The following is a 25,999-nucleotide window of genomic DNA, read 5'->3' on the forward strand; positions in this document are numbered from 1 at the left end:
CAGACTCAAACCTCAGGTGCCTTCTCAAAGCTCGCTGGGGCCACCTGCTCTCTGGGTCTCCAGACACTGGCTCCACCTCAGCTTTGTCCACCAAACAACTTTTCAGGACCTCATGGTTCTGCTACCTGGGGCTGACTGGCCTCTTGACCTTGGCATCTTGGCTCCAACCTTTGGGCTCCCCAACATCTAACAAGGCCGAGTGCTTGTACCCAGGGGTTCAGACACTTCCTGCCACTTCCAGACTCAGATGTAACTTTCCACTGTGGGGCTCAGATCTGTATTCAATATGGACTCCTTGTGGCCAGGTGGTTCAGCCCCTTGGCTGGAAGCACATTAATAACTGTGGGTGAGCTTTGACCAGAGGGCAACAAGAGATGGACTGACAGATTCTTTCTTTCCTTTCTCCTCCTCACAGACTTCTCAGAATGTCTATGAACGGGACACACCTGTCACACTGCTCTTTCTCTCTCCCAGCATCTGGTGCAGTGATAGCCAGTACAGGTGTGTCACCTGCACAGTGCATGTCCTCCCTGATTCAATTCCTGTTTTCCTCACAGTTGCAGTTCTGGTGGCCCCCATTGAAGTATAATCCCTTCCACCCTTGATCTAGGTGGGACTCACGAGAACCCAGGCTAAACTAATACTAGGCAGGCAATACTCAGGATAACCAGGGAACAGATCCCTTCCTTGCAGTTATGACTTGTATGGAATATAAATTACTTATTTCATGCACATAGAATTTAGCATTAGCTAATTCTGTGTCTTGGCCTTCATAAGATTTTTATATGCAAGCATTTATTTCAGGATTTCTAGCCTTTAAACCAAAGATAAAATTTTCTACTTTTTTACCTTATTGGTTTAAAAAAAAAAACACAAAAGTAATTTTTCTCCTTGCATATAAAGACAGGGAGAAAAAATAACAATCATCTAGCCTTGAAGTTTTATTAATTCACAATGTAGCATCTAGCCTAGGGTTCTGTTCCATGTATCTTTACTTTGTGTAGGAGACCCTGAACCTTGGTCATAATACTAAAAGCTTAAATGGACATTTCCAATTTCTCTTTGTGACAATAAAGAATGTATGCACTATCTCAATTCTATGTACTATTCTTATTCTTCAAATTACAACTGTGCTTCTGATTTTACATATAAAATGTACATTATACCTAATTTTAATGCATTGTGAATAAGGTATCCAGAGCTGCAGATAATCAAAATTGCAGTGTATGATGTCTTTTTTTTAAAAAAAAAAGTCATTAGTTCTAGAGTTCCTCCTTACATGCTAATACTGCTCATGTTAGGAGCATGCCATTTAATACACTTAATATTCAATGGTGCTAACCAGGCCTATAAGTAAATTTTCTCTACAAAAATTTGAAGATTGAGAGATGCTTAATGAAGATTTCACAGAATTCTTAGAAGAAAATAAACATGAAATGCTTGAAGCATAAAAGGAGCTGGACTGTAATGGGGGAATGTGGGGTTCGTGGGTTAAGGGGTCTACAATGAGCCACTAGGACATTTGATTTATTTTGAGCTGAAGGCATGTGAGTTCCTGAAATCCCTTATCTGCCTAGAAGTAGAGTCTCCTTGAAGAACTCAATCACCCCAAATCCCCTAAGAGCAACTCTAATCTCTTGGAGGCAGCACTGGGTATCCAGAAGCTATCACAAAACTGTCTCCTATCTAGTCATCTAAGGGCACATTTATCTTTCAAAAAGTTCTTTTGTCTTTCCATAAGTGTCCTTTCTCTCCACCTTCTAAGAATCCATCTTTTCCCCCAGAAGTGCCCCTGTGCCCCACCCTGTGCCCTATTAATATGGTACAGAATCCTCAGGTTCTTACTGCCATCTGAGTTCCATTTTTCTCTGAACATCTGTATCTTCTTTTACTAATCTGTTTGACAGTTTAATTTTCAGGTCTCTAAACACAGAATATAACAGGGTAGAGGAAAAGTTTCCTCCCTGACATGGGGCAAGAAAGGCAAACTAGTTGCTCCTTTGCCATTAAAACCCCACTGAGAGACGCACCACCATATAGGATTCTTCTATCTTTTCAACTATGATGATGTACAAAACCTTTAAGAAGAAAATAAGAACCAAAATTATTTTAACATGATGGATATTACAACTGGAAGTAGATCTTTTTAGCAACAATAAGGTAACTTTTTAGACAGGAAAAAGTAAGCTCTCTATAGAGAAATAAGTTTGATACCAAAGCAAAATATAATATGAAGTTTTCTTATTATGTTGAACTAAAATTGACACTAGGTTTTTTAATTCAGTAATAGCTATGCTTGATGGAGCATTTTGAAACCAGTTATTAATTTAATTAATTACTCCTAGAATCCCTTTATCCCAGAAGCAGAATATCAGTGAACACCAATGATGTTTCACCAAAACTTTTGGTAAATCTGTTTCCTTCTCACAACCATTTTGGTTGCAAGAAAAAGATGAACAAGAAAATTTCTTTCAAAACACTCTAGCTCCCCCACTAACCAGCAGGAACCAGAGCTGAGTCATTTAACCTGTCTGGATGACCTCCTTGAGATCCTGCAGTCCCAGGAGGTCAGGCAGAGGAGGAAGTCCTGTCATGGCCTCTCATTTCTGCTTTGAGCAGCGATAGTACAAAACTCCCTGTGATGTGGGGAACACAGAACTTAAAGCACTTATCAGCCACTTGTTCTCATCACATGAGCTGTCCATCTGTGGCAGGATATCAGATCCAACGCTGAAGCTGGTGCCGTCAAGGACGTGAGCCACTAGTGTTCACAGCTATCAGCAGACCCAGGAGTCAAGCCAGGATGCTTCCTTCCCTAGCTTCCAGCATGGAAGTACAGACTGCTGGGCAGGAATGGAGGTGATCGGGAGGTCAACCTCCTACAACACAGTAGGTATTTATGAAATAGTTCATGGAATGACTGTCCAAACCTCCTCTGAGTCAGATTTTTATGAATTTCATTTTTGAGTAAAGATAATCAATATTTTTAAAGTTCTATGTCCAGAATCAACGAGGCACTCACCAGTGATCACCATGTGGAGACCCCAACAGAGATGGAGCCATACTGGTATGTTCACCCAGAAAATGAGAGCTTAAAGAAAAATGGAACATTTTCCAAGGAAAGCTAGAAAATAGAAAAATGTTGTTTTCCTGAATATAAATTTGGCAATCGGGTCTGAAGTTTGCTCATTACAATATGACTTTTCAATGAGTTTTTGAAGGGCTGAGAACAAACCGCCTCCTGTACGTGAAAAATAAACAAAAGAAAGTATTTAGACCCTCTCAACCTGAAGGTATTTGGAAAATTTCAATTTCAACTGTGAACCTCAACTTGCTTGATGGAGTAGATTTGAAAGTTATTTCTGGGGGAAAATACATGAGAGGAACAGGTGAAATAAGTGCAGGATTCTGAGGTAGGCACACACAGGGTCCACCATGCTGTTCTTTGTGAATATTGTTATAAAATTGCTAAAAGGATTATATTTCTTGAGTTTGGGTTGGGTAGTCCTAAATTGAATCAGAAGTAGACAACCATATTGTGTTTGAGATTTGTTGAGACATCTTCAGAGAGGTGGGGGTGTTAATGATACTGAGGAGGGAAGCTCCCTCTTCCTCCAGAGACCTCCAGAGGGAAGCAAGGGTCCTGCTCTGTTGGCCCATGGTAAGGCTTGGAGATGTGGTTTCTCCAGTGATCATTCTGCTCCCTCACTCTTCCCTCAACACGGAGGTATGTGCAAAGCCTACTGGCCGAGATTCCCCAGATTTCAGCCTGCCTCTCACTTCAGAATCCAAAGCTGGGAGCCACAGTCAGTAGGGTTTACACAAAAGAAAATATTTCCGCAGCAAAGAAAAAAAAATAACTTGCAGAATGTAGGGCAACTAATGAATTTACTCACTCACCTCTCACCTGTACTGTTGTTTTGTGTCAACTGTTCTGGGTGTTATAAAGAGAAGACCTAACTCCATCACTGACTTCCTGTCCTGGAGGAGGACTTCCTCCTCTGCATGTTTGTGGCAAAGGGTGCCCTTTGATATTTTATGCAACTGACTTGATGGACTTCAGACTCTGCGGGGGCAGATCCCTTCCCTGAGCAGCTTGGAAGTTACTCCTGGGGCACAGTCGAATTTCTTTCTTTCCCCAAGTGACACCAAAAGACAAGGCGGAATCCAGGTGCTAGAATAGGTGGGACTCTGCGCTGTTGAGGTGTAAAACTACAGGTGATGTGCCACCAGTGTCCACCACAGTTCTTGGCACACATGTTCAGTGAGCATATGAGTGTTTAATGCCCCTCTTACTAACACACTGATTCTTTTTCATAATAAAAGAAAATGGATCCTTATTATTTACAGAAAAAAATTTTCCCTGAGCAAGATTTTGTAAAATGAGCAATGTATAAAAAGTAAACAACTGGAAAGACAGCGATTTTTTTCCTGACATCGGTTTACTCAGAGGCTCCATAATCACAAATCCTGCAAACCTGCTCAACTGCATGCGAGTCTGACAGTGTGAAAGGTCTCAGCACGGTGCTTGGGACTGTCCTACAACCACTTCAACTCAAAAGACAAGGTTTTATGAGCCACAGGGATAAGTGAAATGGAGAAAAAAAGAGGATGGAAAGTTAGTTAAATAGTTTAATCATAGCAGTTTTACAATTCTAAAATTAACAAGCAGACTTGTAATAAAAGAGCTCCAATGTTTGCAAAATGACCTCACTTCCATTCTGAATCTGTCTTTTTAATTGTAAAGATTAGCATTACATTTAAAAGGACTCAAAATGGAAAAAAAAATGGAGCAATTTATATATCACCCATGGTCTGTGATGCAACTGATGAAATCCCTGAATGGATATTGCTTCAGCTTTGATATCAAAAAATGGCCTGACGAGAAGTCCTTAATCAACAACTGATCACGGGTGGCCGAAAGAAAGAGGAAAACCCAAAACTACCTCAAGTTCATAACGTATCACATTGTTGGTGGATGACACTGGTTCTGAATGTACAAGTAAGCCCACGACACTTTATTACTATGGATATAATTATCATGGAAGTTCTCTCATGTTGATCAACTTGCTTCTGAAGGTTTTCTTAGTTCGTTTAAACTTGCATAATAAACATGCAATGAATGATTTCTTTTGAAAGTGCGTTTTTTGCAGTGTTTCTGTTTTCATACAAAGATTTCATAACGTTGCAATGTTGCATCAGAGAGCATTACCAAAATTAGAGCAGGAGCAGACGGGGAGGGCAAATGAGGAGTAGCTGATGAGAAGAGCCTCGTCCATCCTGAGTCACACCACCCATCTTTTGAAACAGGTGAGAAAGCTTTTCTTACCCTCCCCCACCAGAGAAAAAAATGAAGAGGAAAAAAAAAACTCATGAAATCAATCTAACTAAGGAAAAAAGGTGGACGTGAAGAAAAGAAAGATGCTTTTCATGCACATCTTCTGCATAGCTCAACCCACATAGAATAAGGCACGGTTTCCCTTCACAACTGGTGTCCACGGCAATCGGCTAAGTGCTACAGTGCTGTGACCCTCAGACAGTTCCCTTCCAGGTGGTGAAATAAAGAGGCCGGTGAGTGTGGCTGCCACGCTCCACTGTGAAGGTCCCATGGCTCAGGAGGTGTCCAGGACCCTCAGAACAAACTGCCCACACGGTATGGTAGAGAGTGTCCACAATGGTCTTCTTCCCAGAGTTCCCGTTTTATCTGGGTATGAATTTAGATTCTTCTTCAGTCTTTATTTCTCAAACAAAATACACAAGGTGGGGGGAAGCAGGTCCTTAGAGACAGAGCTCTGATGCTCCCAGAAAGCACAGAACACTGGCCATTCACAAAATCTGCACGCTCTTTCCAAGAGGACAGAGACAGAGAGGGGGTCAGAGAGGGTGGGCAGGTGGACAGGGAGGCACAGAGAGGGAGGGGGTGTGTCTTCTGGTTTCAGTGGTGGTCATGATTTTAATTTAGTTGGTCTTCATACTGTTTCCGGAAGCAATCCCCTGCTGGGAAAAATTCCCAGCACCTCTCTTGATACATCTTCCAGACGTAAGATTCCTAAAAGGCAAAGGCAATGTGTTAACATGGTCCTCCAGATCTGTGTGTGAACACAAGATATAGACAGAAGCTCAACTATGCTGATGGAAAACAGGGAGAAATCCAAATTTATTTAGTTTCAAACTAACTATACCAGGCCTTATTTACTTCTGGGAATAAAAATATAGTAATGATAAAAATATACTTGTGATAAGTACTTTTGAGGGTTCTCTTACAATATTATTATTAATTATATCCCTTGTCAAACTTTTAATAATTTGTGGTGAGCAGTTTTAAAAGGGGATTTTCAAATCATTTTAGACATGTGGTATGCAGTCATTTTTAACTAACAGTAACAGAGTGAGCTGAAGTTCCTTTGAAATTACTGGCCATCTGATTAAGCAAACAAAAGCATTATAATTAAAAACACTCAATTTTCCTACAGCTTCTAAATGCAAACCCAACACTGAAAAGTTTATGAGGTGAAATTAGAATTTCACTTTTTCAAAGAAGGCAATCTTTCCAGACTCCTCCAGGGTAACAGGCATTCACATCAGGACACCTCAACCAATATCTGAGTCTCATTCCTCCCTGACTCTGCAGGGTTCACGCTTTGCCCCAGTGCATGGGGCTTCCCTTCCCATTATTTCTTTCTGAAGAGGTGAAGTCACCATTACCCACCTGTCCCGTGTGTTCCGTTTCATCTTTGTTTATGAGATACATCAGAAAAAACCTACAGAGAGATTCATCAGAAAGGGGTTATATAAAAATATGGAATATTTTATACATCTTCTGTTGAATTCCATTGTGGTAGACACAGAGGAAAACCACCATCACAGTTCATGGAAAATTAATTACAGTGCACTGGAAAGAGGGAAGGGCATGTTTTGACTTGACTTTCTGGTCTGATGCATGGTTTCCCCTGACTGCAGATTGGGGTACACACACCTGACTGCAGATTGGGGTACACACCTCTGTCAGAGTTGAAGCAACACTGATGAAGTGTAATTGAAGACCTGCTTAGGAAGATGGCCCCACTTATTGATGGGTTCCATCCAGTCTAGTTCGCCCATTTTTTTTCCTTACAATGCTCCTCTACATATCCTCTGTTAGATACTAAAATTGGGCCAGAAACTATGAATAACATTTTACCCAATTATAATTATGGCTACTTCCAAGTAACGGCCGTATTTCTATGTATTAAAAAATCAAAAGCAACTTTTAACTAGGTTTCCAGTAGTGCCTAAAGAGACCTATAATTCTGCAAATTTAATAAAAGCAGGCTTCACACCCCACTAAGGAAGCAGCTAGAGGATTCCTGTTGAGATGGGGAAGAGCCAAGACCCCCCCCCCAGAGGCTCTGCACCCCATTCTCCACTCTTCCCCTCCACATTCTAGAAAGAATCCTTCATGTGAAGAGCTACAGCTTCAATTCATAATTCAACCTATTCCAGAGGGAAAGACAGCCAATGGCTGATGGTCCTTCTTTTAAAGTATCTAAGCAACTATGTAGAGAGAGCAGCTCCCCCTCACCCGCCGCCATGCCTCAAGCTGCTTGGGATGGGCAGAGAGTCTGGCTGGGTACTCACAGGTAGTTGGCCAAATTGTGCTCCTGCAAAGTGTGGGTTTCAAAGCCATGTGGCACTGTGTCGAAGTAGTCATTGCCTATTCCACAGATGAAGCACTTGGTCTAAAGGACAAAGGGAGACAGTCAACGTCAGGGGTTCACAAAGCAAAACTCATCACACAGCAGCAGCAATTTGGTTTTCTTAATATACATCAAAGATCCCTGTGTGGAGGTTATGCCAGACCCCTGAAGGTGAATTTAACTGTTGCCACAACCATATGTTAGTGTAGTTTAAATGATACTAGTACCGGCAACAAGTAATAAATGCAGAGTGCAGGATGAAGACAGCCAAAAGGCTATGTTTTTTTTGGCAGCCTACATGCAAATGTCCAGACTTAGCAACCACTCTTGATCATGACATTGACTACAGTTACATAGGCAGGATTAATGTCCTCACCTGACACTGCAAACTTAGTACCTGCATGCACCAAGTCTGGCAACCAAGGGGGTAAAGAGGTAAATTACTTCCCTTTGGGGAGGGTCAAATCTAATAACAAGCTATGAGGCATTCCAGTGACTCTGTGGGTCTGCCCTTAGCCAGGCACTGTGGGAGGTAGAACTTAGCCAATGGATGTGTGCTGGCCTAACTGTCAATTCCAGGAACTGGGTGCATGGTCTTTTCGCCTCCCTTTCCACTGGACTCTGCCTCTCATCATGCAGACCATAGAACGGTAGCTGCTTGCTTGACCACCTGCAGGACTGGCCCCCACACACCCAAAGAACACCAGCCCCTCCATTTCATGATCTGAGTTTTAGAATTAGAGTGACTGTGTATCAGGTCAAGTGGATTCAGTGATAACACCTCATTCCTCACCAACTGGAAGCTGTTTAATTCCATCTGAAGCATGCCCATAAGGCAGGTCCTAGGTCCTGAGATCAAGGTGATGATGGTAACTTAGAAATTTCATCCTGCCTTATTGGTCAACAACTGCTGACCACATGTGGGATTTGGGAGAACAACCAGGTCTTTGTACGGCTCTACTGGATGTCCTTTAAACCAAACAGGTTCAAATCCTACTGGTCATTTGTCAGGAGCCTACTCTTCCTCTGTTGACCCGGGAGAGCTAACTGAGCCACAGCATCCACCTAGGGGCTCCTGCCTGCAGCCCAGGGATCTGCTGGCTTTCTCCATTCTCCTTGTTCTGCACTGGGCCTGATGCATTCTCTTCAGTCTAGCTTCCAAGTACACCTGTGTCCATCTCATTCCTGCCTCCTCAGGGGCACTTCTTCAGCAACCTCAGAGGCTCTTCATAACCTTTACCTGGAAATGCTGGTGGTCTCTTTCTCTGCTCCTGGTCTGGCCAGTTTCTAGTCCACTAACCCTAACCCTCATTTGAATCCACACTTGGCATGTAAGATGCGAATCTCATCACCTTGCTGCCCTCCTAAATCCTTGCCTTCTTTCCCACAGTCCATATGTTCAACTAGATTTCTCAAGTGAGTTATTATAGGCTCTTCATTAACTGGTTTATCTCTCAAGCTCCATCACTAGCATTTAATGCTTCATCCTCAACCATTTATGCTCTCAAGAAAATTTTTGCATATCCAAATTCCCTAAAATCAGAGCCTTGGCAATAGGGCCTCAGATGGTGAAGCTCTCACACAATTCCATGTGAGTGGTACCCTGGAGATGGGCATGGAGCAGGAGGGGACAGTGATGAGGAAGGCACCACTGGCCTGCTCTCACTCTCAAACCCATACCCCCACCAGCTTCGGGCCTCAGCTTGGGCATCCCTTCCAGGAAGTTCCCCGATCATCCAGGAGTGACCAGCACCAGCCCTGGAGACCCCAGCACTCAGGGTTGACCCCTCACAGGAGCTCCTCCCACTGCCCTGTAATCAACCACCTGTGTGCCTATCTGTTGGTGGATCTGTGGTTAGGATGAAGAGTCGCCTACTTCTTGAGGGCGGATGGCACCCACTACTGCAGTCCAGTTCCAATTTAGCTACCATTTCAGCACATGTATTGGCTGAATTGAAAACCACAACTGAAGGTTGAAAAGGCCGGTGAAACCACACATGGTATGGGTCCCTGAGCCCCTTCCCCACACCCATGCTTCTCTCAACAGAGGCAATGAGGAAGATGAGCATCATAATAACCACAAAGCACGCCACAGGAAGAGGCTCACCTCCATGTCTTCCTTGACTTGCTCCTGTTGGTCTCTCAGTTCCCCAAAAGCATCAATAATTAAACCTAGTGTTAAACAAAGACACAACTTAATCTTTATTGACCAGAGAATAACAAATTCATAGTCCTTTGCCCATTGCATCTGAAGAAAGGGAAAAATATACAACTCTATCAGAGGATGCTCAAAACTTCATAGACTTACCAGCTCACATCCAATTCTCCTACCGGGGAGTCACTCTTTTTTGGGGGGGAAGAAGTTACTGAAGTGAACACTCACTAAACTAGCATTTAAAAATGAACTGACAGAGTGCAAGAAACTGCTGATCAACTTCGCATACTCAGAGGGTATGCCAAGAACAACTGGGGTTCGTGGCTGTAAAACACAGAAAATTCCCCAGAACAGCTTTGGAGTATCAAGTTGGGAATAAACCAGCACCTAACTGTGGGAAGTCCTCAGTTGCCTTCCCATGAGGTCCTATAGGTGCAGCTTCCAGAAGCTGCAACAGACATTCTGTTTCAGCCCCTGCACTTTCTTCCAAGTGTTTTATGACTTCATCGTATCACCAAACACACTTCTGCTGCACTCAACAAAGACCTAACACATGGACTATGAACCTTCACACTTCTCCACATATTTGAGGAAAAAAAAAAAAACTGTGCCACTTTTTGCCTGTGGAACTTAAAGGGTACTTGTTACATTAGACATCTCATTTAAGTGAGGATAAATGTGTGTGTTAAGCAGAGAAAAAAAATGAATGATTTTTTTTTTCTGAGAGTAAAAGACCACACTCCAAGTTAGCCTAGAATAAAAAGAAGAACCAGGGACTCATGGCAGCCTCATGGCAGCCCCATGGCTAGATGTGAGCACTGTGAGTCCAGATGGCCCCAGTCTGGATGTGGGCTCCTGCCCAGCGTGGTGGGACTCCACACTCTGCTCAGGCTGCGCAGACTCACTGAGGCTGCCTCTTTCCAGGCAAAGTATAGGTAACAGCCCGGTCCTCATGATGCCAGTGAGAGGGGAACACATGCCTGGCATGAGGCAGGTTCTCAGCAGCGACAGCTCTGACTGCTTGCCCTAATTACATGTCAGGCACCATACTGGGCATTTGAATGAGTATCACTTTTTAAAACCTCTCAATAACCATGCATAGGGCTTAGAGATTTACATAACTTCCATGTAACAGACCCACATGGCTTTGGTTCACCCCAATCCCCCCAACTCCTCAAGCTCCTAAGCAGTGGGACTGGGATTCAAATCAAATGAAGTGCTCTGTCCACTGCTGTTCAAGGGAGACACAGAAAACTGCATCCCTCCCCATCAGGTCCCAGGCTGCTTGTTTTTCCCTTTACTAGTTTGACCAGGAAGAAACAGGGAAAGGGAAAGCTCTGTTTGGCCTTTCTAGAAAACACACTGCATCTTTGCCCCACCCTGAGCATCAGCTCCAACCACAGTGGCTCATGTTCCAGATGTCCTAACCCCGGGAGGAGGAGGCTCACCTTGTATGATAGCCAGGAGGATGACGATCACAAAAAAGAAGAAGGTGATGTCGAAGATGATACGGTAGATCTCATACTCATCTCCCGCTGGGTCTTCAATCTCATCTCCAATGCCCCCTCCAGCACGGACCCCCACATACATGTGGAACATGTAGCACTGCAAAGGGCAGAAGGTGTCACTTCTTGGGCGATGTCTCCCAGTTTTACACTCAAGATCCCGGCCAGATGAGGTGGCGTACACCTGTAATCTCAGCAGCTCAGAGACTAAGGCAGGAGGATTGTGAGTTCAAAGCCAGCCTCAGAAATTTAGCAAGGCTCTAAGTAACTTAATGAGACCCTGTCTCAAAATAAAAAATAAAAAGGGCTAGGGATGTGGCTCAGTGATTGAAGACCCCTGAGTTCAATCCCTGGTACCAGTGGTCCCGATGCTCACTCTGGAAATGAGAAGGCTCTCAGAATCATCTCTGCATTTTAATCCTGGTAACTGTGATGCAACCTCTTGGCTCCTACACGCCTCTGTCTTTCAATTAAAACTCTCTGCTGTGGGCTCTGCCTAGCACCTGCTGTCTCACTTTGCATTGGCGTCTGGGCACCAATGCATTTAGGATAATAAGGTCTCATGATCCCATTGAAGTGCACGAAAAAAATCTATGACTGAATTGTCCAGTCACTTGACAACAGCAGCAGAGGAAAAGACAAGCATAAGACCCTCACTGAACCACCTGGAACCTTGGAAACCGAGCTGGAGAAGAGCAGACCTGCCCTTCACCTAGAGTGTGTGGAATGGAGGACTGGGAGTCTTTCCTAATTTAACATCCGAGATAAAGAAGAAAGACAGAGGGGACAGACAGAGGAAATAGCAGTTTATTGGTTCAACCCTGAAACATGAAAGCAGAAATTACAGCTGGCTGCTGGTGCCCAGCACAGGGAATAGAGGGTTCCGACAGTGGCTTCTGGGCAGGGTTGTCACCCCAGTGCCACTGGCATTTGGGTTGGGTAATTCCTTGATGCAGGGGACTGTCTTAAGCATTGTAGGTTATCTGAGAAGGGTCCTGTGACCTCAATCTATAAGATACCAAAGCATCCCAGTCCCTGGTGACAACAAAACACTGTCTCCTGATGCCATCCCTATGGGCAAAGTTGTGCCAGGTTGAGAGTCACTGGCTTAGAGCACCCGACGTTCCATCCTCGTTCAAGGCAGATCCTAAGTCCCCATCTCGGGCTCAGAACTTCAGCCCCACTCACCCCCTAAACTGTTTTTTGTGGGTTTTTTTGAGAGAAAGAGACTGAGAGAGAGAAAGAGAGAGAGAGAGAATTTTTTAATATTTATTTTTTAGTTTTCGGTGGACACAACATCTTTATTTTATTTTTATGTGGTGCTGAGGATTGAACCCAGCACCCTGGGCATGCCAGGCAAGTGTGTTACTGCCTGAGCCACATCCCCAGCCCCTAAGCTGTTCTTTCACGGCTGCCTCCCCCACACCTCCTCCAAAAAAGCTCTTCCTGATCCTAGATCTCTGCTCTACATTCACCTCACGTGATATCCTTTCCCATTCTTATCCGGTCCCGACTCATCCTCTTGGGAATAAATTAATAATTCTTTTTCCATAAGCCCCTCTCAAGATTGTTCCGGACACTCTGACCCGACTGCTGTGTCACCCAACAATTCAAAGCCTATTTGCTGGCTGCCTCCACAGCACAGAGGCAAAGGCCCTGAAACACCATCTCACTTGGTGACACATGGCACTCCTAGCCTTCTGACTTCCTTCTCAGCCTCCCATGCCAGTCCTTCCCATCTCCCTGTCTCTTGAGAGCCAATGCCCAGGACTGTGCTCTCCGATCCTTTTTCTTTTCCAACTCCCCCTTGGGGTACCTTTCTGTTTCCTGGCTTACTGATCTCTGCTAAGCCAGTCATTTCCAACCCTTTCTCCTTCAGCCTTGCTGTCTTCCTGAACTCCACATCTGGGCCCCAGCTTTGTGTGATAGCCTATCTCACTCCACTGGAACCAGCTCTGCCCCTCTGGCTCCTGTTCCAGTGCCAGTGCCCAAAATAACACCTGGCACATGACAGGAACTCTAAACTCGCCTGTGGATGAATGAGGATGAGACGAGCTGTTCTTGTGGAGACCTGTGGCCTCAATCCATTGGCCTCAAATTCTCAGGCGACCTGAAATAGCAGAAAGTGCAGGCAAAGAACAGGCTGCAAGAGGACAAAGGGCTCCTAGCTGGACTGAGACCAAGAGCTCAATGGATCTGATGGATGCAGGAGATGACAGGTTTCTTGGGTCAGTGGCCTGAAGCGGAAGGAGCAGGATTCAGTGAAGATGAGTCATTCAGAAGAGTTCTGTGAGCTGGCACACAGCTGCAATGCCTACCCATGAGCACTGAGAGCCCAGGACAGCCCTCAGATCTGAATGAGGCTGAGGGGCCTGGCCCTAACTGCACAAGAGAATCTCTTGGAGGTGCAAACATTCTGGATTCCTGGTTCCATGTACTGAATTCATCTCTGGAAGTGAAATTTTAAAGAAGTCACTTAAAAAAAAATCCCCCAGGACACTGCAGTGATTTCTCAGAACTCGATGCCTGAAACTGTTGCCAGGGCATCTGTGGGGTGAGGACATTTTGTTTTCACTGAATATTCCTGAACACTGTTTCAGTTCATTTTAGCACACATATTTCTTATTTTTACTAAGAAGAAATGTAGACATTTTCTCCAAATCTGTGTCTCCATATATACTCAGCTGTGGCCAGAGGAAAGGGACGGCTCTGACTGCGGCCGCCCTGTGCCCAGTTCCTGAAATGACACAGGCTGGTTCAGCTGTTTTTGCTGGCTTCACCAGCACAGCTTTGTGTTTAGAATCTCCCTCTTTACTTTGGACAATCCACTTGCCCTTGCTCTGGAAGGCTGGCATATCTCTGTCAACCTCTGGACCTGGGATGCCCATACCAGTGGCTACAGGGAGCAGCAGGGAGGACATAGAGTTCCCGTCCACATCTTGGAATGTCCTACTCCCCAGCTCTGCTTGCTTGGAGCTGCATGTGACAGTGCTAGCAAACACCAACCAGGTAGTTCCTGATTGATTCCTGTTGACCAAGACTTTTGGACTATAATTGGCTTTCCATAAAGAGCTTTTCTTTAGGAAAGCAACTTGCTATATGAAATCTTTCCCCTGCTGAGAACTGAATATAGGGTCTTGTACATGGTAGGCAAGCATTCCACCAGTGAGCTACACCTGCAGACAGCTATGTGAGCTCTTAATAAGTAGGATTTGGCATTCTGACTTATACATGAGACTAAATTACCAAGGCAATATCTCTTTTCCTTCTCTCTCTCTTGCTAGCCATCCAACCAGCCTCTCCTAGCAATATCCCTGCATCTCATTCCCCACATCCCTTGTATGGCAATTCCAAGCATGCTGAGCCAGGAATTCTAGCATGGTTCAATGGCAAATTCATGTCCATGCTGAAAAGATAAGAATCTTGTGGATTTGATTATTTAGGCTCAACAAAATACTACATTTGAAAATAATAAGGGCACAGTTCACCAATGGGATTTTGGTACTGGTTCTCACGACCTGGTTGTCCCCAGACTCAGCACGGCTGTGGTGATGCCATGTGGGGTATGTGGTAAAGACCCACTTGGGGTGTCAGGTTTTCAGCCACCCAGTGATCTTCTGGTCCTGAAAATTAGAATCTACTTTTCTTTTCATAGAATTAGCCAAACCTGGTAATAAGACCTGGAGATGGGAAGATGTAATTCTTTGAGGGGAAAAAAAAATGATACACTTCTTTCAGAGAATGTGAGTAATGAGGAAGAAAAAGTGCCTGGTCCCACAAACATGGGGACCAAACAGCTGTTAATTCTCAGGATTGTACATGCTATACATTTTGTTCCTCATTCACCTCCTCAAGGGATCTGTTCTGGGGTTGAGCACTACGTTGCCTTCAGAAGGACTGGTAAAGATTTTTTTTTTTTGAGACTTTATGTTGGATAAAAAAGGGAGGGGGAGGAGGGTGGGCAAAAAGGATGAGAACAATTAACTGGGACCATCTAGAATGATCACCTAACTTCCAAGAGGGTGCTCCCCATCTCAATCACCCCAAAAGCCTTTTTCCAAAGCAGACAGGCCTTGGAGTCCTACCTGAGCCATGTGTATGGGGGGGATCTAGGTGGGCCACCAACACTGTGGGTTTGCAGGGCTGCCCCAGTGACTCCTGTCCTGTGGAGATGAATGTCCTTACACAGGTCCTCTCAGCCTCCCCAGATATTTAGCTGCAACCATCTTTTCCCCCCGGGCTTTAGATCCTCCTATGTTCTTGGTGAGGAGGTTCGAATTCTATCAGGACACTGTTGGTTTAATTAGATTCTCAGACTCAAAACACCATAATCCAGGAAAAAATAAAATAAAATAAATCCCCAGTGAAGCAGGAGTGGTAAAACTGCAGCCACAGCGCCACCTGCTGTGAGGTAGGGCAGCAGGGGAGCACCGACCTTGAGAGGCTCCCTGGACTGCTGGCCTTGCCCTCCTGCAGAGGTGTGGACATGCAAGTGAAGCTCACAGTGGGGACCTGAGTGAGGAACCAAGGTAAGCTAATTGCTATGCCCAGAGATGTGAGACGCTGCACCAGAGCCGGACTCAGACAGTCTCAGTCACAAAGACTCCCAGAAATCCCTTGAACAGAAGAGAAACAAGGCTTCAGCTAAGTTTATTGTTCAAACCATCAGAGGCGTGCCTCCTCATGGTAAAGAGTGGCAAATTCTCCAGCTTCTGTGTTTGTGTCCTGTGAAACTGGGCAAAAGCAAGCAGGTGAAGGCCATCGTCTTCCTAAGCAAAATTAACAGCAGTGAAGGAAACACATCCTGAGAACCATAGTGAGAATGTCGTCCTCTAAGGATGCTTTGATGACAGCTTATTGAGGTGGAGTACAATTATGCCACAGCAGGAGAGACCAGGGAGGTGCCGAGGGCTTACTCAGGCATGGAAAGGAGAACCAGGGTGGCAGATCATCCCCCTACCTAATATTGCCACTCAATGTCACCATCTGAGATCACCCTCACCGTCCACCAGTATGGAGATCAGGTTACTCTACAAGGTTTTCCAAAACTTTGGAATTTCTGGGGCATGTTTTTCTTGGAAGATCTTCTTAGAAAACAAAGGAGCTTAGCAGAATTTCTACAAAGATGTTATCATGCAAGTTCCTGAGGGCAGGGATGGTGTTTGCTCAGTCAGACCTTATCCCCGACAAATATCTGGCACAAAAATAACAATTAATAGCACATGGCATAGAGCAATGGCTGAAGAATGACTCTTCCTAACCATATGGCCTATGACAACCTGCTCCACCTCTCAGGAGCTCAGTCTCCTCATCTGTAAAAGTGGACAATAAAAGCACACCTACAGCATATTGTTAAGAGGCCCTGGTTTTAGGGCAATGCCTGGTACATTACTTACTTAGAGTAAGTCCCATGCAAGTACTTGAAAATAATCAAGTTCAAGTTATGAACCTGTAACTGAGTACCATTTCTTTCTTTTCAGGAACTGAGTTTGGATAAATGACCATGACTGTGACATGTTGTCTAAGTAGGTGACTGACACATGCACACCACAATGTCATGTGCAGAACATCTTCAGGATGGTAACAGTGATGTAAAATTTGGGAGAATTAAGAAGGTCCTGTTAGTCACCCCACTAGGCTTCCAGTATGCCCTGCTCCTCCCCCTGGCCAGGAAATCCACCCTATAGATGGTTATAATACTGAGAAGAATTGAATGAAGCTCTCTTTTATAATGTGGTGGGGGTAAAACAGTCTTAGACTTCTAAAATAAATAAAATATTTTGTTAAAAAAATAACTCAGAAAAAAAAGTATACAAAATGACAAGCATACATCTTTCCTTCTCCCCTGATCTGTGGTCCAAATCCCAGGCATCCTCTCATAGTACTGCCCAGAGTCTTGCTTTGTTCCTGCCAGTTAAATGCAATCTCTGTGTCTCTCCATATCAGCATACAAAGAGTACCCTCATTTTTAAGTAGTTACATGCTCTTAATGAATTTACTATACTTATTTAATCAGGGCTCTATTGATAATCTTGATTATCTCCAATTTGTGAGAATAGCCAATGGTCTACTAACATAAAAGAGCATAATTGGAAATAAGCCATTAGGTAAATCACCAGCAGTGATATCCACAGGTCAAAGGATATATGTACTTCAAAATTTAACAGATATTGCAAAATTTTTCTAAAATTATTGTAGCAATTCAAATTCTCAGTAAGATTCATGAAAGTGCCAGCTCCCCATCAATTCACCAACTGTAAGAGCTGACAAACTTTAAAACTTTTCAAGCTTAATGGATAAAAAGTGGGTTTTCATTGTTTCAATTTGCATTTCATTATGACAGGGGTTTAGCATTTTTTCATATTTACAAGCCCACGGAATTTATTTCACTCTAAATTGTCTGCCCATGTAATTTGCCATTCCTTTTATGGCTTCAAATTATTCTCCAGGAAATAACCACTTTAGCTACAGTCCTGGATCATATGAGCAACAGGCTAAGCTGGTCAGCGCTGCCCTCCCAACTCTAAACAAGTCACTCAGCAAGTCCACCAACTTCCAGCAGGGCAGCAGATGTGGTCTTTTATGTTCCACTGAAAGTGAAAATCGCTGATTCTCTAAGAGCCCTTCAACTTTCTATTGTGTATAGTATTTTTTCTTCTGTATTGTCAAAGCTTGAATATGTGATTATTAGATTGAAGTAGCTGGATAATTTTTTCTTTCATTTAGATCAAAGCTTAGGAACTCACCGTTAGCATATCGTCACATTTCATATCTGGCGTATCACCATCTTCACTCTTATTGTAGAATTTTCGGAAAAAATTGAATGCCACCACCGTATATAGGTATACGACAACAGCCAATAATCCCACAGTTAATACCAGCTGGAAAGCAACATGACATTGAACATGTATCAGAAACACAGGACGTGATTGGCATGTTGTGCATCTGGATATGAGGACCCTACTGGCTTTGCCCAGTAGAGGCTAATGGTACCCATTACCTCTTCCTTCTCACCTTTCTTAGCCCCCCGGGGAGATGCATTCACATACCCTCTTCATCAGGTGGTAACACTACTGCATGCAAAACCTGTCTGCCTACCTGGCTAACAAAGGCCCAGGACGGCTGGAGTAGAAACTGAATATAATTTAGCTTGATGTCCAGAGAGAGCCGACACTGTCAATAAGCAGCTCAAAATGTTCATTTCTCTATCTTCTAAATATCAGGAGCAGAAACTACATGAAATACTTTCCCTCTTTTTATGAGATGGAATTTCTGTAAATAATCCACATTCCTAATAAAGTCCATCTTGTTTTTGTTAATAAGTTATTTTCACTTTCAACCACATTCTAGAACTAAGCAGGAAGTTGTGTTGCTTCTGAAACCTGGGAACACCACTGGCAAGGATACATGGTGCACATGTTTCAAAAATAAAGCCAAGAAGTCTTGCTTTGTATACACCAACCAATGATCAATGTGAAAAATGCCATGGCTAATGGCCACAGCTATTCTGAAGGCTAGTTTTCCTCAATGTTTAATTAACTGCCACAGTTTAAAAGGCCTTCTTTCAACTTTATGTGATCTTTAATTCCAAACTCTATGGTTTACATACATAGAAAATTTAATGGGATATGCATAGTGTTGAAAATGTGACTTACCAACCTGGTAGCAGTATATTTATAGTTATCACAGAAATTCTAAACATACCAGGACACATTACCTTTATGTGTCCTGATTATAACACAACCCTACATTCTTGACTGTAACTGTATATTTATTGTCTACAAAATCAGTTTACAATTATCTCCAGAAATCATGTTACTCTGATAGAAGGCTTAACTCACTTCTATAAGTGAAGTAAATTTGTGTACAGTTTAACTCTTAGGACAATTAAGCTCTCTGTATTTCTGCCAATGAATATTTGACACTCAAAAGGGTGAGCAATAATCCCCCCAAAACCTTAGAGATTGTCTGAAAGTGGCAGCAGACCTTTTGTGTAGAAACAGATCATAGGCTGAGCATCCCCAGGTCTGAACCTGCACTGGGAGCTTAGCACATGCTGGCTAGTGAGTGAGCACAGCAGACTTGTCACTGTGCTCGCCATGCATGCCACAGTCATATTCAGACCCCAGAGTGACACGGATAAGAGCCACCTGCTGGAGCCAAAAGAGCAAAGGATGTATGAAGGAATCTGCAGTGGACACAGTTCAGGTGTTTTGGAGGGACACATTGTTTAAAAATGTGCTGGGCTAGAAGATTCTGGAAAAGGCTTATCCTAGTCCAATACCTAAGAGAGAATGTGTTTCTGCCCAGTGGACACTTGAGAAACAGCAAATGAGTCAACAAATGCACATTTCTGCAACATGATTTCAGAATAACAGAAAGTCTTCACATGAACAACTGATTACCACGAGCTGATTATCTGGACCTAGACCAGCTTCCTCCAAAAGCCAGTATGACCTTGTCGAGAATGAAACATTCCTTTTTGTTGTTCAATTTAAAAGGAGAGAAAAGTCAATAAGATTCCCAGTTTCAACACGTCACAGTACATTAAGCCGCAGCATCTCGTGTTCTGTTACTGATATGACCAGTGCGTCAGGGTGCCATCTGGGATCCAATGGGCCAAATAATAATTAATTCCTCAGTGCTGAACATGTGCTGTTCTAGGTCCTATTTGTTTTAATTTTCACAAAAATCCAATAAGGGAAAAGTACTTTTATTATTTTCATTCCAGGAAATAAGGGGGTTGAGATTTAGAAATGTTCATCAATTCACCCAAGGTCACACAGCTAATTGATCAAGCCAAGGCTGGCATGCAGTTCTGGGCAGCTCTAAATTGTCATTCAAGGGTTCATTGCATTTTTGTTGACTTTATTTGTTGCTTTTTCACTTTCTGCAAGGGGAAGAAAAAGATGAACTTTTACCTGTTTGCCATTGTGAGTTACTGATGACAAGATGGTTCTTAAGGTCTTGAATCCCATAGCAATATCAAGAAGATGAGCAGCAAAAAAAAAGTTGTTATAGTGTCCAAGAACGGACATGGTCATATACCAGGCTAGGTAGAGGAAAGACTAGTAAGAGAAACGGGGAAAGGCACATCAGAAGACAGAAGATGCACCACAGTCAAACGCTATTCTGACATCACCTAATAAAATCACTCTACCTGCCCAGGAGTCTTAGACCATCATTTTATAACCCTCACCAACTGTAGTAGTTCTTCGTGTGTTTTATTGAGTTTGTCCTGGAAGTTTCAATGTCACTGAAAGACTTTTCTTACTTATCCTTCCATGGACAACAATTCATTGACTTATAACTTGGTAACAGGGTTTCCCAACCTCAGTACAAGTGCTATCTTGGACCCCCTTTGCTGAGGGGGCTGCCCTGTGCACTAGGGGATGCTTAGCAGCCTCTAACTGGATGCCAACAACACCTACTTGTGACGCTGCCATGTCCCCTGGGGGCAAAAACTATCCGTGGTTGAGAATCTCTGCTCTACAGTCAACCAAAGAACCAACCAATTTTTCCCCCTCCTTTTCTCCCCTCCTTTTTTATTTATGTGTACACAAATCAGTGTTTATTTAGAACCACTAGTTAAGAGAGATTATATGAGGAGTTTTATTAACCAAGCACCTTGGTTAATCATGAACACAAATAAGTCTAGGAAAAAAACAAAATACTATCTAATGTCACTGAAGGTTTTGGTTAACCCAATAACATCACCAGTAATATTTGTAGAACTCTCCAGGAATATAATTAATGTAGATAATTGACTCATGAAACTAGAACATGTACACGTTTTAAGGGACAGTGTATGAAGCAGAATAAAAATCCTGTGATTGCTTTAACTTTCCTCACTAGTGTTTACTATGCACTAGGCAGGTTTTGCAAGTGGAAAACTTTTGGAAAGGGATAGAAACCTTTGTTATGACCGTAACATATCTCAATCTTTGATAGAAAAAGAAAGAAGGAAGGGAATTAGGTGGTGCAGGAGATGTCATGAGCAACATGAGACTGGAGCTAGAGGTCAAGGGGAACAACAAAAGGTGGCATTTTAAAGGATGCTGAGATAAGGTTACACAACGAGTGAGCCTGGTAAAGGAAGTGGGTTGAATGCTGGGTTCCTGTGTGGGAAGAGCTGGTTGGAAAAGCAGAAGCAGTGGAGGCCCAGAGATCAAGGTAAGGCACACAGCCATGTCTCATAGGCTTTGGGAGCCACCAGAGCATCATGAGCAGGATGGTGTTTGTGGAAAGTGGCATTTCAGGAACATTTACTGAGCATGTGCTGAGTGCTGGTCATTGTTCCACACCTGCATGCACAGCCTCTCATTTTATTCTAGCAAGATCCCTGACAAGCAGGCATCTTTAGGCCCAATCTACAAAAAAAGTGAGTGAGTTCATTTAAGGTAAGTTTGTCTAAAAGTGTTGTAAGAAGTAGAGCCATTCAATCAGGAGATGATTCGACAAGTCCCAGCAGAGGTTATGGGAGTCACGAGGAGCAGCCAATTTGGCAAGGCTGAGAGGGAGAATTACAGAGGACAGGGACGGGAACAAAGTGAGATGAAGCAAATGGACAGAGGCAGATAATGGAGGGAAAGAAAAAGGCAGAGTCCAAGCTAATAATTTATAATTTGAGTAACAAGAACAAAAATGCCAACACACAGAGAAAACTGTGGGAGTGGGAGAAGTGGAGGAGAGAGAAGATGATGTATTTGTATGGGACATTCAGATGGAGGCATCTAGGAAGGGTTGAGGATAAAGGACAGGTTTGGGAATAAGATAATCAAAGAGACATAAGTAAGTGACAAGCCGATTCAAGACTGTGTGTGAATTCTGCACCTGGGATGCCAGTTAAATTTCAACAAGAAAGAATAATTCTAGTATAAGTGTATCCCAGGTGGTATTTGGGACATACTTGTGCTAAAAATAATTTCTTTTTGCTTATATTACATGTCACTGGCAACCTTACGTTTCATCTGGCACCATGGGCTGTGTTTCAGAGAGACACTGTATGACTGAGGGCTAAGCACAGTGGAGAAGTGATTGGCCAAACAGAAGCCACAAAGCTGCAGGTGGCTGAATGCTTGAGGTCCTTTGACTTAATCCACTGTCTACCCAGGCCCAAATTCTCTAGAGGACAAGAAAGCTCCATAGCAAGGTGGATCTTGTGGACAGGCTCCCCTGGGCAAAAGTGGGCTATGCCAGGACTGTGGCCTGTTAGGCTGCCCCTAGGGGGCAGAAGCCAGGATGGACTGGCTACTGCAATGGAAAAGACCGGTTGGATTTGGAACTGGAGCTGACATTGATCCTTTTCATCCTAAGTTTTCCATTATGAGAGAAGAAATTCCTTGAAAGACAGCACACAACAGTTGAGGTTCTGGAAGATATTTAGAGGACATGGTTGTGAGCTCTCAGGAGATACACACAGTCCTGGGCCACGGCTGGGTCAGGCTGGGATGGGGGGGAGGGAGGAAAATTTGGAGTGTGTCACAACTTTGAGATAGGAGGAAGGAAACAACATGTACCCTGAAAGTCAGTGCTAAAATTAAAGGGTGAAATCTTGTGTAAGGAAATAATAAAGAGGAGACAGACAAGGTGCCGAGGCAGGGAATGTTGCAGAGTGGCTCCTTGTCCACATTTGGCAGCCACATTTATTTATACCAATAGGTTACATTAGGTCATTAGTACCATAACCGCATGTTTTAGAGTATCAGTAAGGTAGCCTATGCTGCAGTTACATTTCATAGTTACAATACGTAATGTTAGGAGCTTTGTGCAGTTCTCAAAAAAGTCCACTGTCTGAAGTTACTGTCAGGCAGGCAGCTCCAGGAACACAGGAGCTTGGTGAGACATTGTAGTTATGCAGTAAATAAGTTCTTCTATTCCCAGGAGCTATGTGCCTGCAATCAAGGTTGAGGCTTGATGAGGTTCCAACACAGAGTCATCTCAGGGCATTGCCATACCAGCTAGACATAGCACATATATTAGCTACATTATTAGATCCTTAGAGAGATTACAGGGCATTCTACGGGTGGGAAATAGGGTGCCTGTTACCCCCCAAGTAACAGGGGGACACTTCCCTGTACATTTCCATGGTCAGAATCCCTACAATCTTAGGGATAACTGGTGGCTTTTAGTAATAGGTGATTTTTGTTGTTGTTGTTACATTTGAATATACACTTGGCTTTATCTCTAGTTTCCAAAGATTCTATCATAAAAGAAGGATCAGTCAAGAAAAGAAACACAATAACTTAATGTACTTAGTTTGGGGAAAGTTTAAATTTAGTACACTTAAATTTAAAAAAAAAAACATAAAAGTTTAAAAAATGAACATCTATGACCTGTGAAGTGTACATCTGATCCACTAAAACCTGAAATAAAATGTATCTGAGTTGCATCTCAGTATCTTTTCCTTATGTAAATATCTTTACCCTTTAACCTTTCAGCTTTGGGAAGAAACAGAAGGAGAGATGGGCTGTAGATCTCTCAGATATGGTCTGTATTAAACACAATGAATAAATGCCTTAAACAACTGTCCTTCTCTCTGCAGAAAGCCCAGACTCTTCTCAGCTGTTGGGTGATGACACGCACTTACATTGTCAGTAAAAACAACTCCCAATTTCCACATCTGATACTTCACATCAATGGAATTCAGTCTGGAAAGACAAAGAGAGAAGAACGTGTAGGTAAACATTAATCAAAGGCCCTAAGGAAGTACAGAGGCAGAGGGGCCTGCAGTATCCCCCTCAGGAAGCCTAGCAGCCCCCCTGGGAGCTGGCTCTGCCCACACAGGGGCAGGAAGAAGAGCAGAGACCTGCTCCTAAGACACCCCCTTGTCCCGGGATGCTTCTTTAGCGGGATCTTGGAAAGGAAAACAAAACAGCACCACCTCACCTTCTGCTACTCACGAATAGCTTTTCTTCTTCACTTTTCCTTTCCTACATTAAATATAAGCTAACCTTATTATATATATATGACATTTATTCCTGAAAACTGTACTCAATTAACCAATGTATGTATTTCAAAAGTTTCCTCACTCACCTCCATTTTTCATTCATAATTGCATTCCAACAGTGATTTTATTTTTTTGGTTCAAATAATAAAAACTTACATACTTGTACACACTTATTTCACAGCTATATTCATTTTGTAAATGAAATGGGATTTTTGCTGTTATCTCCTTTGGTTTTTGCTAACCTCGCCTTCTCTGTTTCTGTTTCCACTCAGGCAGGAGCAAGGCCCCTCCCTGGTTGCCAGTGTCTCCCAAGTGATGAAGGAGAGGGCTGCGGTAGCCTGCCCATGTGGATGCCTCTCACTGGTCTGTGAATTCCCGGCACCCAGCACATTTTCTCACACGTTAACTGTCTCTCAGTGAATATATTTCAAATGAATAAGTCTGAGCATGAATATCCATAACCTTTACAGATCAAAATATATAATGAGATATGCTTGTTTTTTTTCCCTCAGTTTTTTAGACTTACCACTGATCCATGTGCTAGAATTTTTGATAACTTTGTCAGCCTTTCAGTCTCCCAGTCCCAGAGACATGTTAGGATGTGAAAGGGTCCAACATAGTGTAATGGGGCAGTGCTACTTTACAAAGAGCCTCTCTAGACTTAACATTGAAATCTTAACTTCTGTAAGCATTTCCTCTACTTAGGCAACCTTACTATGTGATGACAAGCAGTTGCTCATCAAAGATATACAAGATATTTTCTTTTAAGAGTGAAGGTTTTGTTTACCTTAGCCCAGCACATTTTTTTAAGGAAATAAAGTTATCTTTGAATCACAGTTAATTTTATTATTACAGGAGCCTTTTTAAAAAGTATTTAAAAGTTACTATGTCCAACTGCAACTAAAAATTATTTTTAAAAAATGTTCCATAAATATTCACAATAGGTTTCCATATAATAATAAATACTCTCAAATAAAAAAAGGAAGAGCTGGAACAAAAACAATGGGGCAACCTGGAGGAGCACAGTTATTTTCCATGAAAGCCATCTAAAGCAAACTATAGGTTTCTATCAGATGACTGCATTTTGCATACTATTTCTGACTTCATTTAAAAATTCTTTTCCGGTTGGTATTTCCCCCCGTCACACTGATGGCGAGTTACTGCCACCATCACTAAGCACCTCTCCCCGCTGTGGCACAGGATCCCCTTTGTACTAACTCTAGCAGCCATGCTGACCCCACCTTAGGGAAGCACCAAAGCTGACCCAGGCCAAGCAGGCAAGGCCTTCCCTGGGCACATGCCTTGGTTCACAGTAAACTACAGCTAGAAGCTGGGGCCTTGCTGTAGATGACAGTCCAACACAAAGGCCTCAGTTCCCAAGGGCCTGTCTTTCATTTTATATACAGTGACATGTCTTCAAATGCCACATTTGCCCTCCTAAAAAACCCATTTAATATTCTAGATCTAAATTTACAGTTTCTGATACATGGCTGCTTATCTAATCACTTTTCAACTGAGTTCACTTTTTTTTTTTTTGACATAAAAAGCAAACAACCAATGAACTAGGTCAGGCAAAAATTTTTTTAATTCTAGCTGAAATATTTATCTGAGACAAAATAATATTTCCCTACAGAACCATAAATATTTGTTTTCAAAGCAATCATCACTTCCCTAATTGACTGAGACCATAAATACACACACAAAAAAAGGCTGG

At 43.0% G+C, this 25,999-nt stretch overlaps 1 protein-coding gene across 5 annotated transcripts in view; it reads right to left on the minus strand.

Moving 5' to 3' along the window:
* Positions 1-4,619: 4,619 nt before the first annotated feature.
* Positions 4,620-25,999, minus strand: part of Ryr2 (ryanodine receptor 2) — a 596,528-nt gene continuing 575,148 nt past the window's right edge. For all 5 annotated transcript variants that reach the window (XM_058575026.1, XM_058575025.1, XM_058575027.1 and 2 more), the window contains 8 exons: positions 23,926-23,986; positions 20,258-20,404; positions 18,083-18,217; positions 11,280-11,436; positions 9,784-9,848; positions 7,618-7,718; positions 6,710-6,761; positions 4,620-6,049 (listed from right to left, as the gene is read on the minus strand). In XM_058575026.1, coding sequence (XP_058431009.1) covers positions 5,954-6,049; positions 6,710-6,761; positions 7,618-7,718; positions 9,784-9,848; positions 11,280-11,436; positions 18,083-18,217; positions 20,258-20,404; positions 23,926-23,986 — 814 coding nt within the window. In that variant the 3' untranslated portion in view covers positions 4,620-5,953. The remainder of the gene's footprint in view (positions 6,050-6,709; positions 6,762-7,617; positions 7,719-9,783; positions 9,849-11,279; positions 11,437-18,082; positions 18,218-20,257; positions 20,405-23,925; positions 23,987-25,999) is intronic.

Source organism: Marmota monax, unplaced genomic scaffold (assembly GCF_021218885.2).
Source record: "Marmota monax isolate L192 unplaced genomic scaffold, Marmota_monax_Labrador192_F-V1.1 WCK01_AAM20220418_F8-fsc00071, whole genome shotgun sequence".
In the NCBI taxonomy this organism is placed as follows: Eukaryota; Metazoa; Chordata; class Mammalia; order Rodentia; family Sciuridae; genus Marmota; species Marmota monax.